Consider the following 16,985-nt stretch of genomic DNA (forward strand, 5'->3'; position numbering starts at 1 on the left):
CTTATGGTGTTGAATGCTTCAACAGCATCTTAATCACCAATAGCGCCAAGTGCATTGGCGACACTGAGCCCTTCTTCATCGATCACATCATGGTCTTATGCTTCAATGGTACCAAGCTTTGGTGCTTTGATAGCACCAATCATGCTAACCCCATGGTACTTCAACAGTGCCAACTGCGCCGGTTCTTTATCCTTCAGCACTAAACATGAGGAGGCTGCAGGTGCCAATGTCCCCAGCCTAGCTGCAGAAAATGCTAGGTTCTTCTTTGATCCATTGGGTCCCTGTGCTGGGTGCATCAAGGAGCCTCAAGCCAAATTCCCATTCTCCAATGGGGCCACACTGGCCAATGCTTTGCGCTTCTTGGAGGCCTTATTCAATTCACCACACACCAGGCTCACAGATGAGGAGATGTGACAGCCCCGGAGTTCAGCCATTTTATAGGCCTGATTCTTTTGTGACTTGGGGGATATCCAGTCATAATTGTACCAGAAGAATCATGGCATGGCCACAGGCACCTATAAAAGAAGTCATGTTTATCTGTGATGGGCATCTTTCACCCACAGAAACAGCTTCTTTATTTATTTACTTCTTTTTAGTCGCACTGAAAAGTTGTGGGTGATGCTGGGACAGCCAAGGAGAAAAGGTTAGAGCACAACTAGAGAAAAACTTTGACAAGAGAGAAAGAGGTGAACATCCATACAGCAGTGCAGCATTGACTGAGGGGCTCATGAGGCAACGCTCATACATTCTCAGTAGAAGAAAGTTCTACTGAGCTCAAAGAGAGTGGCTCATTCAGCTCCGTGAGATGATGTCACCCATGTGCCATGGCTAATTTAGCCCTGCTTGTCGATGGAGAACTATTATTTCAATCAAGACTTTCTGCTTATTGGTTTAAATTGGTTTGATTTACTTAAATCCAGCCCGGTGCTCATGGATTAATTGATACAATTTTGTTTCTTGTTCTATACAGACTTGGCAACTGGCTCAAAAATAAACATAATTTACTAAACCACAGCACTGCGTATGTTGTGTGGCACTACAGAAATGTTAAGAAATTAGTAGTAGTAGTAGCAGCAGCAGCAGCAGCAGCAGAAGTAGTAGTAGCACTTGCAGCAGTAAACCACCCGTGTTAATACCTAATACTGGAGAATTAAATCCACATACATTTAATCCAATCTTAATTACGCCAGAAAATAACTAATGTGGGAGACTAGTTGGGCCTTGCAGCTTTAATCTGCACTTTTATTCTATTTCTCTGAGTGACTGGCATGCCTAGTTGTTGATAATTACTCCAAAACACATACACCCAGAACCTATTCTGGACTCTTCTTTTAGTGTGCACTTCAGCAACAATAAGCCTACAGAAATATTTGTAAAAATAGAAAGACACAAAATGCACAATAAGGTTATAATAAATAATTTCAAAGCCATAATTTGTGGTATTTTTTTGCTATACAGTGAGAGAGGTATTGTTATGACTGCAAGCCTTACTTCTGGGGAATTCTGAGCAAATAAATTGAAAATTCTGCATACTTTATATTGGTTAAAATAGCACAATATACATGACAATATTTAAGTAATTCATTTAAAATATAATATAGAAAAAATTAGTTAAAGATGTAGAGTTTTAAATATTTTGAGCAAAATTTACATTGTAAGAATGCCCCTTCCTCCCTTCTCCCTTGGCCAGTGTCCTTTTACTTTGCCTTCTCAGGCCCCCAAATTCCTTCACCCTCCACTATCTCTCCCCTTCCCTGCTAGGCTAAACCCCTTCCACTCTATATCCACTCCCAGAGTTTGATCCCTCTCTCAGTACTGCCTCTCACACAGACTCCCTCTGTCCCTCTCTCTCGTGCATATACAGCCCCCTCATATAGGCTTCCTCTCTCTCTCGCGCGTGCTCGCTCACACACACACACACCCTTCACACAGGATCCCCCTTCTCTCTCATGCATACACCCTCACACAAGCTACCCCTCTCTCTCTCTCATACACACACCTCTGCACATTGGCTCCCTCTCTCTCTCTTACACACACACATACAAACTCCTATCTCATGCACATACGTACCCCCTCATGCACTCCCTCTCTCTCTCTTGCACAAACACACACACCCTCTTACAGGCTCCCTTTCTCTCTTATTCATACATCTTCACACAGGCTACCTGTCTCTCTCTCTCATACACACTCCACCCCTGCACATTAGTTCCCTCTCTCTCTCACATACACACACACACACAGGCCCCCCCCCCCTCTCTCATGCACATACATACCCCCTCACCCAGGCTCCCTTTCTCTCTCATGCATACACCCTCACACAGGCTCCTTCTCTCACAAACAAGCACCCTCACTCCCTCACATAACATACTCCCTTTTTTACACACACCAGCTCCCAATCTCTCACACACATACACATTCCTTCACAATCTCCTCACAAAGACTCCCTTCTCTTTGGCACACACACACCCTTATTTCATGCTCTCCCAAACACACACACCAGCTTGCAGTCTTAAACACATACTCTACACACAGCCTCTCAGTCTCTCACACAACCATTACACACAGACTCATCGGGGCCTACTTCGCTTACGGCATGCTGAGACTTGCACCTCCGTCTTCACCGTGACATGGCACGCCGGGGCCTCCTTCCTCTTGGCTGTGATACGAAACACTGGGGCCTCTTTCCTCTTTGCTACCATGCGATACGCCAGGGCCTCCTTCCTCTTCACCATGACGCAGTGCGCCAGGACTCCTTCCTCTTCACTGCCATGTGGCACACCGGGACCTCCTTGCTCTTCGCCACAAGCAGGATGGGGTCCGCTTGTGGCACAGTGGGGTCTGCTCCAAATTCTGCGCAGAAACTGGAATTTCTGTACAGAGGGGAAATTCTGTGCTTCGCAGTAGCGCAGAATTTCCCCAGGACTAAAGCCTTTGGTGTGCTCAATCAAAAGAAAATGTACCAATTATAGTTATTACCGTATGTTCCAACATATTTCAATGCTGTATTGGCTTTACATGCATAAGAAAATGTTGCAACTAGATTGGTTGGAGAGGACAACATTCAAAATTCTTTTCATCTAAGCATTGAAATGTGTTGGAACATACGGTAATAACTATAATTGGCATATATATATATATATATATATATATATATATATATTAATACCATAATGCCACTTTTAATAAAATATTTAAGAAAACAAAGCATCATAAAACATCTGCACTGGCAAACAAACGGTCTGTACCAACCTATTTAGTTTACTCTTGTGTGTGCAGGTTCCTTTTAGTTTATAAGACAAAGCTGTTTAAATTTCCCCGGTTTACTTACAAGACAGCACTATATTTTCACTGGATACTAAAGCAAGTTATTTGAAATCTGTATGTTGAAAAAATTTGGCAAGAATCTAGAGACAAAACATTTTAGAAACAAAATGTAAACATACTTACCACTTTAGTAAAAAGAATTATCACCTTTTCCAACCTCTCCCTGCATGAATTTTCTGGGCCTACTCTTCTACCTGGTAAAATAATTAGATATTAAATATGTGCAGTATTTGAGATTAATATATAAATACTAAGAGAGATAACTATATATATATATATATAGTGGAAAGAAATTTAAACTGTCTTGTAGTTAGTAAACATTAATTTAAGAGCATTAAAAATCAGACATTTTAAACCTCGCATAATGTTCAAGTTGCCTTGTTGGTAGAGAAGTGACATTTAAAATATCGACTATACAGGCACTTATTTGACAATAGTATTAAATATTAGAGATGTGCTTCGGGTAAAAATTTTGTGTCTGGCTTCGTTTCACGCCCAAAGGCTGGCGTTAATTTCTGCCGGTGCCAGGGAAGTGTACAGAAAAGCAGAAAGAACTGCTTTTCTGTGCACCCTCCGACTTAATATCATAGCAATATTAAGTCAGAGGCCCCAAAAGTACAAAACAAGTTAAAATTAAAAAAAAAAAAATTAAAAATCAGCCCGCAGCCCGGAAGATGGACGCTCAATTATGCCGCGTCCGTTTTCCGAGCCTGTGGCTGTCAGCGGGTTTGAGAACAGACGCCGGCAAAGTTGAGCGTTGGCTGTCAAACCTGCTGACAGCTGCCACTCCTGTCAAAAAGAAGGCGCTAGGGAAGCACTAGTGTCCCTAGTGCCTCCTTTTACCATGGGCCCTAATTTGCATAGGCCACCCTCCTGAATCGCGCACCCAGGAGAGTGGCCTGTGCACGCGCCGGGAGATCGGGCGCTCACCAGCAATCCCACGCGTTTTTCTGTATCGGCCTGAAACTGAGAAGGCTTAGATACGTCACTGTTAAGACGCTATAAGTCACTCTCAGGAAAACCTGTACCTTTTTCCTGTATTCTTCTTCTGGCTTTACTTGGCTAGTACTAATTGAGAAATACTAAGACTGAGTGTTTTCTATAACAAGGTAATAAATTAAGGTTTAAAGTGTTAATGATTTGTGAAGTGCCGGCCTTCATTGAACTCTCTGGGCTACGCAGCCCCAGATAATTTGAACAAAGTACACGCATATCATTTAAAATATCCCTGCCATGCGTATGTGTGGAGCCTTTATGCACATACTCACACAAGTGACCACGTATAGGGGGGGGAGACGTGGAGGGGAGAGAGAGAGAGGGAGCCTCTGACATTCTATATATATCCTACTGAAAGAGGGGCACTTTCAACACAGGGTGGGTTTTCAGGGGCGGGGGGAGGGGAGGCGTTACAAGGTTCTACAGACCCTTACACCATAGGCAGACCAATGTAACACCACCTCCCTCCCAAAACCCACCCTGAGTTAAAAGTGCCCCTCTCACAGTGGGATAGAGAGAGATAGCATCAGATTGTTTCTCTTACAGTTTTCCTCTCTCTCCCCCCGGTATTCAGGATCCCTCTGGCCCAAAATCTTCAGACTTGCACCTCATCAGGACCAGTAGTAAAGTTACGCAGGTAACATGGTGCACATTGCCATGTTCAGTCTTGCAAAATTTGAGGGTTATGCGCTTAAGACTTGGCACCACCTCGGAACACTCATGACCACGCCTCTTTTTTGCCTCCTTATTCTTGACGTGTGTACAGGTATGTATGCGCGTACTCCCCGGCTTCTTAAAATTTGTGTGGCAAGCATTTTGCGCAAGCAACGCTTTTAAAATCTACCTGTTAGGTTGCACGTGCGCCCTGAAAAATCCAGCAGAGGGTGATGAGGCTTGAGGCAGAAAGAGTCTGGCAGAGTGAGTAGATGGACTGCTGAAATGGGGCAGAGCGCCTTGTTGATCTGAAGCTTGGATTTTTGAGTTTGGAACAAAGCAGACCTTTAGGGGGTCCTATGGTACCTGCTGTTTTTGAGGACGAAACAGTGCCAGTAATTGAAGGAGCAGATGGGGGAACAAGATCTGGTCAAGTTTTATCCCAGCACACTGAGAAAAAATTTCTGACTTTGAGGTCAAAGTACAGGAAGATTGAAGGAGAGACTCCTAGGGAAAGCAACATCCCAAATTGTATTTATTTCTATTTAAAGGTCACCCTTCTAAGTACTTAAAAGCAATTTATCGTACAGCAAACTCAAAATTACAAATGACATTAAATTATATATACAGATAACAATCAAAGCAGATATAACTATAAATACAAAACACGTATGCACAAACAAGGTGTACCCTATCCCTATGTAGTCCCTGCTACTAATTTTCCCTGTTTTCATCATTCTTAGTTTTGTTATTTTGGGGTCTTCCCTTGTTTTTGCCCCACTACTTTGTGGGATGTGTCTCAGGGATATCAATTTCCCCCTTGAGCATGTGCAAAGGGTCTTGCCTTCCTAAGAATAGATCAAGTAAATCTTTCTACTCCCAAGGTTGACTGATCAAGAAGAGGGTTAAGCATGGTCTTTGTGCATCCCTGGCAGACTGATCTAGATAAGTCTGTTCTGCTGCAGAAGACTGACAAAGAGGCTGTGGAAAGTAGTGAGTTTTGAGGAGTCTTAAGTAATTTGGATTTTTTGAGGAAAAGAGTTTCCTTGTTGAGTCCCCATGATACAGATTCTGAAGGACAGTTCTTGAAGGGCTGCATTTCTGATTTTCACCTTTGGCCCAGTAAACAGGAAAGGGAGATAAGAATGAAGAAAAGGTTTGGACTATTTTTTGAAACCAATTTTTGCAATAAGATCAGTTTCCCCTTGCTGTGGACATTAGAGGTTGGCTGTTTTAACCCAAGGGCAGTGAATAGTGGGTGAAAATGGTAATTTTTTCTCTTTAGAAAGGACTGTTTTGAGACAGCTAATTTTGGATTATCTGTGGTTTTGTGTACCCTCTGTTTACAACTGGTACTGAGGACAATATTCCCACCATTTCTGAGGAAGGAATAGTGAAGACTGGGTTAATTACTTTTGATTTTTGCAATTCTTTCTTGGATCATCCTTTTAAGTTGAAGTAAAGTTTTTTCAGTTGAACACAACTAACTGCCTATGAGATTCCTTCAAGAGTACATTCCTTCAAGAGTACATTTAAAACTAATCGGAGAAAGTTCTTTTTTACTCAACGCACAATTAAACTCTGGAATTTGTTGCCAGAGGATGTGGTTAGTGCAGTTAGTATAGCTGTGTTTAAAAAAGGAGTGGATAAGTTCTTGGAGGAGAAGTCCATTACCTGCTATTAAGTTCACTTAGAGAATAGCCACTAGGGATGTGAATCGTTTTTTGACGATTTAAAACAATCGTCAGATATATTTTAAATCGTCAAAAATCGTTAATAGTCGCGATACAATAGAAATTCCCCCGATTTATCGTCAAAAATCGTAAATCGGGGGAGGGGGGGAACCGGCACACCAAAAAAGCCCCTAAACCCACCCCGACCCTATAAAACGAATCCCTTACCTTCCCCCACCCTCCCGAACCCCCCAAAGCTTTTTACGAGTACCTGGTGGTCCAGTGGGGGCACGGGGACCGATCTCCCACTCTCGGTCCATCGGCACCATTTTGGCTGCCTCTCAAAAATGGCGCCGATAGCCCGATAAAAAAAAAAAACCCCACCCGACCCTTTAAAAACGACCCCTTAGCTTCCCCCACCCTCCCGATCCCCCCAAAACATTTTAAAATTACCTGGTGGTCTAGTGGTGGTCCCGGGAGCGATCTCCCGTTCTCAGGCCGTCGGCTGCCACTCAAAGATGGCGCCGATGGCCCTTTGCCCTTACCATATGACAGGGTATCCGTGCCATTGGCCGGCCCCTGTCACATGGTAGGAGCACTGGCTGGCCGCCGCCGTCTTTAAAGATGGCGCCTGCCATCCAGTGCTCCTACCATGTGACAGGAGGCGGCCAATGGCACGGATACCCTGTCACATGGTAAGGGCAAAGGGCCATCGACGCCATCTTTATGAGTGGCAGCCGACGGCCCGAGAACGGGAGATCGCTCCCGGGACCACCACTAGACCACCAGGTAATTTTAAAATGTTTTGGGGGACTCGGGAGGGTGGGGGAAGCTAAGGGGTCGTTTTTAAAGGGTCGGGTGGGTTTTTTTTTTTTTTTTTTAATCGGGCCATCGGCGCCATTTTTGAGTGGCAGCCAAAATAGCGCCGATGGCCCGAGAGCGGGAGACCGGTCCCTGCGCCCCCACTGGACCACCAGGTAATCGTAAAAAGTTTTGGGGGGGGTTCGGGAGGGTGGGGGAAGGTAAGGGGTTAATTTTAAAGGGTCGGGCCTCACTAAAAAAAAAAAAAATAACGATGTGAATCGGAACCAATTCTGATTCACATCACCCACGACCAGATTTCCCCCCCACCTCTAGCCGAACCCGATCGTTAAGACGATCGGGCACACGATTCACATCTCTAATAGCCACTGCCATTAACAATGTTAACATGGAATAGACTTAGTTTTTGGGTACTTGCCAGGTTCTTATGGCCTGGATTGGCCACTGTTGGAAACAGGATGCTGGGCTTGATGGACCCTTGGTCTGACCCAGTATGGCATGTTCTTATGTTCTTAGCCGTAGGAGAAGATCAGCCACCGTGAGTGCTCACTGATGCAAGATTGAATTTGGACAGAGTTGTGTTGCCCATCACTGAATCAGGAGCCCTGGAGTGTGCAGGATGAATCCGGGATCCCAAGAGCTAAAGAAGAGGTCCGAAAGTGATTGAACCAGGAAGGAGGAGAAAGCCCTGGGAACTGTGCAGACCCTCAGATTTAGCGCACCAGATCTCCCTATATATGGCACCCAAAAAAGGAGCTGCTGATAGAAGAGAGCTGGAAAATACTGTGAAGAAATTCCAGTGCAATTTGGACATTTTTGTGGACTTTTGGAGTTTTTCAAAGAATTCTCTATTTTTGACAAGATGGTGACTTTCCTGCCAAAAGAAGGACATGATGGAGGTTTCACACCAAATCAGCAAGAAGAAGGCTGTATGTAAAAGCCAAGTCAGAGAGAACATACCATCACTCAACAACCAGTAGAGGCTTCTGCTTATCCTGAGCAGCAGGGCAGAACTTACTACGAGGAGAAGAGGATACAGTTTATGTGTGTCCCACCTTTTCCAGAGAGATCAAGAAGCCAGATTACATGGATATAGCCCTTGATCCAAGGATACATTTCTTGGGTGTTAAAGTATTGGAGAACCATGGCGGATCTTCCTATTTCTAAGTGGAAGAGATGCTTCAGCCATCGCGCATCGGAGAACGGATTATGCTGCCAGGGGAATCCCTGAGTAGTTTAACCAGTAGAGTATTTTGCCCCGCATGGAGGATCTGTGCCAAAATAAGCAAGCCCTTTTTTTTTTTAAATTGCCATGGACACTTACAGCTATAGCTCCTGGGATGTACCATGATGGCAGCCACTGAATGTGCAGAGTGTCACACGTTCCAGTGTCCACAGCCCATGGCCTTACAATGTTGCAGGTGCTGCGTGGTGATGTTCCTGAAAGTGGACGCAAGTGCCAGAGTAGTTGGAGGAGTGGTGAGCATGATACTCTAAGGAATGTTTGGGACAAAAGGAGGCCCAGCAGGAAGCATAAAGATGTACATTAGTGAAGAGAGCAGTAGGCCATCTAGCCAAAGCTGGGAGTGCTATTTTTCTTGGTATGAAGGCCCAAGTCCGCAGCAGAGTCCGGCCACAAATAGTGAGCAAGGGGTCATGTCGCCTGCGATACCCATACCTGCATCAACAGAAGCCTCTGATGTGGAAGTACAGGCGGTCATTGAAGAGAGTTTAGAGACCATTGGGAGTAGGAAAGGAAAGAGGAGTGCAAGATAACCACATAACAAGGGTGATCAATGAAATCTGAGTCGAGAAAGGTCAATCCACGTTGCACAGGCCTGCATCGATTTCCAAGGGTCAATCAATTCATAAGGATCATCCCCCACTAGTGTCAAGGGCTATGAGTGATTACCTTTGTGAAATTGAACATTCACACTTAATCAATATTGATGCTAATAATGTTACTATTACAGTTAATCTGAGATTCTGGTTATTGCCCTTGGTATGTTTATTTGTGTTCTCTTCCAGGTTTGCATTTATCTATCTCAGTGTTACCTTGAGCGCGCGGGCCGCGGCGAGGCAGCGCGTTGGTGGGCACGTTCGGGCTCCGGGGACCAGCAGGGCGGTTCCGGCGGCATCGGCAGCGCGTTCTAGGGGGGATCGCGGCGTGTCCTACCAGCGGGCGGATCGGCGTCTTCACGCGGCTAGGAGCACCAATTACCGCGGGACTCGAGCGTTGGCTCCGCCCCCTTGACGTCAGACGCCAGCAGAGGCTCCTTTGCGCGGGAGAATTGACTATTTAAGGGAGCTGCTTCCCCAACTCGCTGCTTCGGCCACGATTGTTCTGTGGAGCTTTCGCCTGGGGATTTTGCCTCCGTTGCCTGATTGCCTGCCTTTGGATTACCTGTTGTCTTGGTTCCTGATTGTCTGCTGCCTGCCCCGACCCGGACTGAATATTGGATTTGTTGCCTGATTGCCTGCCTTTGGATTACCTGCTGTCTTGGTTCCTGATTGTCTGCTGCCTGCCCCGACCCGGACTGAATATTGGATTTTGTTGCCTGCTGCCTGCCTTTGGATTATCTGCTGTCTTGGTTCCTGAGTGTCTGCTGCCTGCCCCGACCCGGACTGAGTATTGGATTCGTTGCCTGCTGCCTGCCCTGACTCGGACTGTCTTTGGAGCTTCTCGTCACTAGGTAAGCGGTCTAACCGGTGGTTCCACTACTATCAGCCAGGGGGCCCAACAGTCAGCTACAAGCAAGTGGCACCTGGCAGTCAAGAACCAACAAAGAGGAGACCCTAGGAGAGCTGCCGCTGTTTCATAGACTGTTAAAGATTTACAGTTACTCCCACATGCAAGGGCTGGAATGCTTATTTATTATGCTCAAAAAATAAGGTTAGTCAAGGTTTGAAATATTATCCAAGATTACATGCTGATATAATTTGTTGATCCTGGATACCTCCTAAAGAGTTATAATTGTTTGAGTTAAATGCTATTTAGGAGCAGGTACCTGTAAATATGAAAAAAAGTACACATGGTTTCTCTGTTAATTGAATTATGGATGGCATGCCTTAAATAATCTTTGCTACTGGTTGGCGTAGGAATACATGCAAAGCCACTTCAAATCACTGAGGTTTCTGTATCAGAGTGGATGCCTATCAAATCATAGATGTGTTTATAATAATGTTGAGAGTGGAAAAATGTTATATATGAAAAAATGGAAAAATTGAAAAAAGTTACAAAAAAACACAAGGTGTTCAATATATTTTTTTAAACTTTTTTTTTTATGCCATTCTGAACATTTAATGGTGTTGTTCTAATTTTTATCTAAGGTTGTGAGAAACAGTATTCCTATGCAGATATAACCTGTTCCATTTCACAATATTTTCCTTTTGTAGATTTTGATGTGTTAACCATGGCATTCTTTTTCTACATGATTGCAGATATCTTCTGATAAAGGGTACTCGGGTGGAATTCCACTTGGAGGATTGTTTTGCACATTCCTCCTTGGGTTTGCCAGCTATTAAAGTAAATATTTTTCATCAAATATTTTTCATCAAAGAGTAAGTGGCCATTGCAATTGTGATTTTTTTTAGGAGTAGTCCTTGCCACCATAATCTTATGGTTGGGTGTAAAAGTATTAGTTTTTCTATAATATTCCCTAAAAGGCCTGGCATAAGTGACACTGTTCGTAGGACACACCCCTCCTTGTCAGTGAGTGCTCTTTGTGTTCAATGGTTGGGGGAAGTGGTTTGTGCGTCATTTGTTCCCGCTCCCTTGAGTTTAAGAGGCTAAAGGTACCTGTATTTTGGTGAGGTCTTCCCCAAGGAGATTCAGTTGAGGAGTTTTGTTATGAGAGTGTGAATTAATCTTGAGATCTTTCCCAAGGGGTCTAAATATGTATGTAAATATGATAGTCCTGCTAGAAAAAAAAAAAGATTTGAACTTTTACTATCCAGTGGGGGAGGGATGTAGCTCCTGCTACTAATTTTGCCCTGTTTTTAGCATTCCTAAGGTTTTGCATATTTTGGTCCTTCCCTTGTTTTTGCCCCACCTTTTGTGGGATGAGTCGCAGGAATATAAATTTCCCCCTGAGCATGTGCAAAAGCTCTTTCCTTCTTACGGATTGATCAAGGTAGTCTTTCTGCTCTCAAGGTGGACTGATCAAGAAGAGAGTTGATGTGGTCTTTTACATCCCTGGCAGATTGATCTAGATGGATCTATTCTTCTGCTGCAGAAGAGTGACCAAGAGCTGGTGGAAAGAAGTGAGTTTAGAGAAGAGTCTTTTTTGAAGACAAGAGTTTTGCTATTGAGACCCTACAATACTCTGAAAGACAGGCAAACCCCTGTTCTTGAAGAGCTGTGTTTATGATTTTTACCTTTGCACCCAAGAAATAGCTAAGGGCGCAGATTTTTGAGGATAATATTGAAGAGAAGGTTTGGAATATTTTTAAAGACCAGTTTTTGGAGTAAGATCAGTTTTTCCTTGCTGTGGACATTGGGAGTAGGCTGGTTTTACCCATGGTCAGTGAACAGTCAGGCTGTTGTAATATCGGCTCACATAGAAGAGTGAACGCACCCAGCCACCTCTCCTGGACATGTGATGCATTATTTAAGTGAGAGGTCATGCTAAAAAGGACACGCTAGGGATAAATTGTGTGTCTCTAGTGCGTCCAAGGCATCGGGCACCCACGAGAAGTGTCTGTGTGCTGGTTAGGAACACAGATATTCAATTAATGGGGATCAGTCTCCCTAATCTCACCGCTGACAAAAATATATATATTTTTTTTAATGCTGCTTCCTGTGGTTCCTCTTACTTACAGGTCGATACTGTAAGACCGCGGGAGAGCGGACGAACGCCCGCTCTCCTGGCGCGCGCACCGGCCCTTCACCGGTGCGGGCGATTCAGTATTTAAATGAGGTGACGCGGGAAAAATGGGGAAAAGGAGGCGCTAGGGACACTAGCGCGTCCCTAGCGCCTCCTTTTGGCCTGGAGCGGCGGCTGTCAGCGGGTTTGACAGCCGACGCTCAATTTTGCCTGCGTCGGTTCTCGAGCCCGCTGACAGCCACGGGCTCGGAAACCGGACGCCGGCAAAATTGAGCGTCCGGTTTTCGGCCCGACAGCCGCGGGCCGAATTCAAATTTTTATTATTTTTTTTTTTTACACTTTTTTTTTTACTTTTGGGGACCTCCGACTTAATATCGCTATGATATTAAGTCGGAGGGTGCACAGAAAAGCAGTTTTTACTGCTTTTCTGGGCACTTTCCTGGCACCGGAAGAAATTAGCGCCGACCTTTGGGTCGGCGCTAATTTCTTAGAGTAAAATGTGTGGCTTGGCTGCACATTTTACTTACTGGATCCCGCGCGCATACCTAATGGGGCCATCAACATGCATTTGCATGTTGAGGGCGCTATTAGGTGCCGAGGGTGGGCCGTGTGTTTTCCTCCCCTTACTGAATAAGGGGTAAGGGAAAACACGCGTCCAGAGCAGGCTGACAGTGCGCTCCGACGGAGCACACTTTACTGTATCGACCTGTTAGTAGGGAAGAATACTAGTATTTTGGGCATTTTTGTGGCTTTTTGGTGGAGGGGGATTAGATGCTTTGGAGCACAGAAGACTGGGGCTGGTGTTAAGTTTTCCATGTTAAAAAATGTGCATCGGGCGCACGGCGATTTTTTGCATCGGGTAATAGCTAATAGTCTCATCTATATGCATTTATATGTGATGAGCGCTATTACCTACTCGCTGGTGTGGACGTAAGGTCTGGATGTGCTAATCCCCTTATTGCATCGGGTGTTAACCTAGAGTGTCCAAAACACGTGTTCAAAAGCTCGTTAGCCTGTGCTCTAAGCTCAGCGCACGATACTGCATCAGCCTTGAGTGGATAAAGCTGCTGATTATTTTTTCTTTGGAAAGGATTATTGGAACACGCTTTTTGAGACATCTAATTTTGGAAGATCTGGGGCTTCCTCCCCCTCCCGTTTATGATTGTTATTAAAGACAATCATCCAACCCTCTATGGGAAGGGATAGTGGAGACTGGGTCAGTTAGAGGATGGAGAGTGGCTAAGAAATGAACCATGGACAAAGAAACCATTGTTTTCCTATTTATGTTTTTTATTTTCCTATTTATGATTTTTTTTTAAATACTTTCTTGGATCATCCCTTTTAAGTTGAAGTAAAGTTTTTCAGCTCAACATCACTAACTGCCTCCATGATTCCTTCGAGAATGCATTAGCCAAAAGAGAAGATCAGTTATTCTGAGTTCTCACTGACCTTAATGTGTGAATTTGGACTGGGTTCTGTTGTCCACCACTCAACCAGAGGCCCCGGAGGTGTACACTTTCTTTCCGCCAGATGAAACCAGCATCCCAGAAGCTAAAGAAGTCTGAGAGAGAAATTGATCCGGGAAGGAAGAGAAAGCCCTATAAACTGTGTAGTCCCTCAGATTTAGCACACCAGTCATTTGGGAGTCCTGCTACACCAATTAAGACTAATTAGTTAAAATTAATTTAAAAATCCCACTATCAGGAAGCATATTATAGTAAAAATAATTATGTCTTCACACAATGCCTAAACATTAAATTAGATTAAAGGCTGCCCAGATCATGCCTAGAACCATTTAGGAGCCAACTAACCCTATTCTTCAGGCAAGCATTTACAATAAACTGCAATTAAAGCTCTAATTTTATAAATTGTTACCCTTCAACCAGTTCCCTAACACTTCCTGGATTCAGGGATACGGATAGCAATCCAGGCTGAACCATTTAATGTAAGTGAACTAAGGGTCTTACATTCCACATAGAGCAGAAGCAGATGTACATTCCTTTGTATGTTTTGTGGTTTATGTTTTTACAGGATTATGACTGTATTCTTGTACCCTGCACAGAACTGCAGATAAGCTGACTTAGAAATTCTTATAAATGGCAGATAAAGACCAAATTGATCCATTCAGTCTGCCCAGTAGAGATTCATCCAATTTAGGTATATGCACACACAAAAATCCCCTACACAACTTACTACCAACTCCCTCTTCTCATTGATAAGACAGGTGAAGAGTGAATTTGAAATGAAGTTGGCCATAGAAGCAAAAACTCATAATAAAAACTTTTAAAATATAGCCAAAGCAAGAAACCTGTGAGGGAGTTGGTTGGACCATTAGATGACAGAGGGGTTAAAGGGGCTCTAAGGGAAGATAAGGCCATTGCAGAAAGAATAAATGAATTCTTTGCCTCCGTGTTTACAAATGAGGATGTTGGGGAGATACCAGTTCCAGAGATGGTTTTCAGGGGTGATGAGTCAGACGAACTGAACGAAATCACTGTGAACCTGGAAGATGTAGTAGGCCAGATTGACAAACTAAAGAGTAGCAAATCACCTGGACCAGATGGCATGCATCCTAGGGTACTGAAGGAACTAAAAAATGAAATTTCTGATCTATTAGTTAAAATTTGCAACCTATCATTAAAATCATCCATTGTACCTGAAGACTGGAGGGTGGCCAATGTAACCCCAATATTTAAAAAAGGCTCCAGGGGCGATCCGGGAAAAATAGTGGAAACTATTCTCAAGATCAAAATCATAGAGCATATAGAAAGACATGATTTAATGGGATACAGTCAACATGGATTTACCCAAGTCTTGCCTAACAAATCTGCTTCATTTTTTTGAAGGGGTTAATAAACATGTGGATAAAGGTGAACCGGTAGATATAGTGTATTTGGATTTTCAGAAGGCGTTTGACAAAGTCCCTCATGAAAGGCTTCTACAAAAACTAAAACGTCATGGGATCGGAGGCGATGTCCTTTCTTGGATTACAAACTGGTTAAAAGACAGGAAACAGAGAGTAGGATTAAATGGTCAATTTTCTCAGTGGAAAAGGGTAAACAGTGGAGTGCCTCAGGGATCTGTACTTGGACCGGTGCTTTTATATATATATATATATATATATATATATATATATATATATATATATATAAACGATCTGGAAAGGAATACGACAAGTGATGTTATCAAATTTGCGGATGATACAAAATTATTCAGAGTAGTTAAATCACAAGCAGACTGTGATACATTACAGGAGGACCTTGCAAGACTGGAAGATTGGGCATCCAAATGGCAGATGAAATTTAATGTGGACAAGTGCAAGGTGTTGCATATAGGGAAAAATAACACTTGCTGTAGTTACACAATGTTAGGTTCCATATTAGGAGCTACCACCCAGGAAAAAGATCTAGGCATCATAGTGGATAATACTTTAAAATCGTCGGCTCAGTGTGCTGCAGCAGTCAAAAAAGCAAATAGAATGTTAAGAATTATTAGGAAGGGAATGGTTAATAGAACGGAAAATGTCATAATGCCTCTGTATCGCTCCATGGTGAGACCGCATCTTGAATACTGTGTTCAATTCTGGTCGCCGCATTTCAAAAAAGATATAGTTGCGATGGAGAAGGTACAGAGAAGGGCAACCAAAATGATAAAGGGGATGAACAGCTCCCCTATGAGGAAAGGCTGAAGAGGTTAAGGCTGTTCAGCTTGGCGAAGAGACGGCTGAGGGGGGTATGATAGAGGTCTTTAAGATCATGAGAGGTCTTGAACAAGTAGATGTGACTCATTTATTTACACTTTCGAATAATAGAAGGACTATGGGCCATTCCATGAAGTTAGCAAGTAGCACATTTAAGACTGATCGGAGAAAATTCTTTTTCACTCAATGTACAATAAAGTTCTGGAATTTGTTGCCAGAGGATGTGGTTAGTGCAGTTAGTGTAGCTGGGTTCAAAAAAGGTTTGGATAAGTTCTTGGAGGAGAAGTCCATTAATGGCTATTAATCAATTTTACTTAGGGAATAACCACTGCTATTAATTGGATCAGTAGCATGGGATCTTCTTAGTGTTTGGGTAATTGCCAGGTTCTTGTGGCCTGGTTTTAGCCTCTGTTGGAAACAGGATGCTGGGCTTGATGGACCCTTGGTCTGACCCAGCATGGCAATTTCTTATGTTCTTATGTTCTTCCCAAGTCTTCCACCTGACTCCTCAACACCTGCCCCACTAAAGCCCAAAATCGGCCAAAATGGTAGCCTCCAACTCTTCAGCTAGTAGGCCATTTACATTTTGCTAAAGAATGTAACATCATATATCTGATTTGACTATAGTAGATTGTATAATATGTTTGATGTTTTCCTTCATTTTTACATTAAATCATTTATAAAAATAAAGTCAATTAAAAAAGGGGGCAACGGAAAATATGATATATTCAATATCTAGCAGGCATCAATAAAGATTCCAGAAATGATCATTATCCTTAGAATGAAAAGTTCAAAGACAAGGGGAAATCATATGAAGCTGAATAAAAGGAAGCTCAAAGAGAATGCAAGAAAACACTGTTTTACTGAGAGGATAGTACATAGCTGAAACAGACTTCCAGCAGAAGTTATAACAGCCAAAATACTGGCCCAATTCAAGTGTGTATGAAACAGATTAAAATAAATCTTAGTGGCAAGGAAAGGGAGGAAGAA

General features: G+C 43.4%; 1 protein-coding gene across 1 annotated transcript in view; it reads right to left on the reverse strand.

The window, feature by feature from the left end:
* Positions 1-16,985, reverse strand: part of IPO11 (importin 11) — a 1,257,051-nt gene that overhangs the window by 986,193 nt on the left and 253,873 nt on the right. Inside the window, exon 9 of the mRNA XM_029576426.1 lies at positions 3,448-3,518. Coding sequence (XP_029432286.1) covers positions 3,448-3,518 — 71 coding nt within the window. The remainder of the gene's footprint in view (positions 1-3,447; positions 3,519-16,985) is intronic.

Source organism: Rhinatrema bivittatum, chromosome 1 (assembly GCF_901001135.1).
Source record: "Rhinatrema bivittatum chromosome 1, aRhiBiv1.1, whole genome shotgun sequence".
NCBI lineage: Eukaryota > Metazoa > Chordata > Amphibia > Gymnophiona > Rhinatrematidae > Rhinatrema > Rhinatrema bivittatum.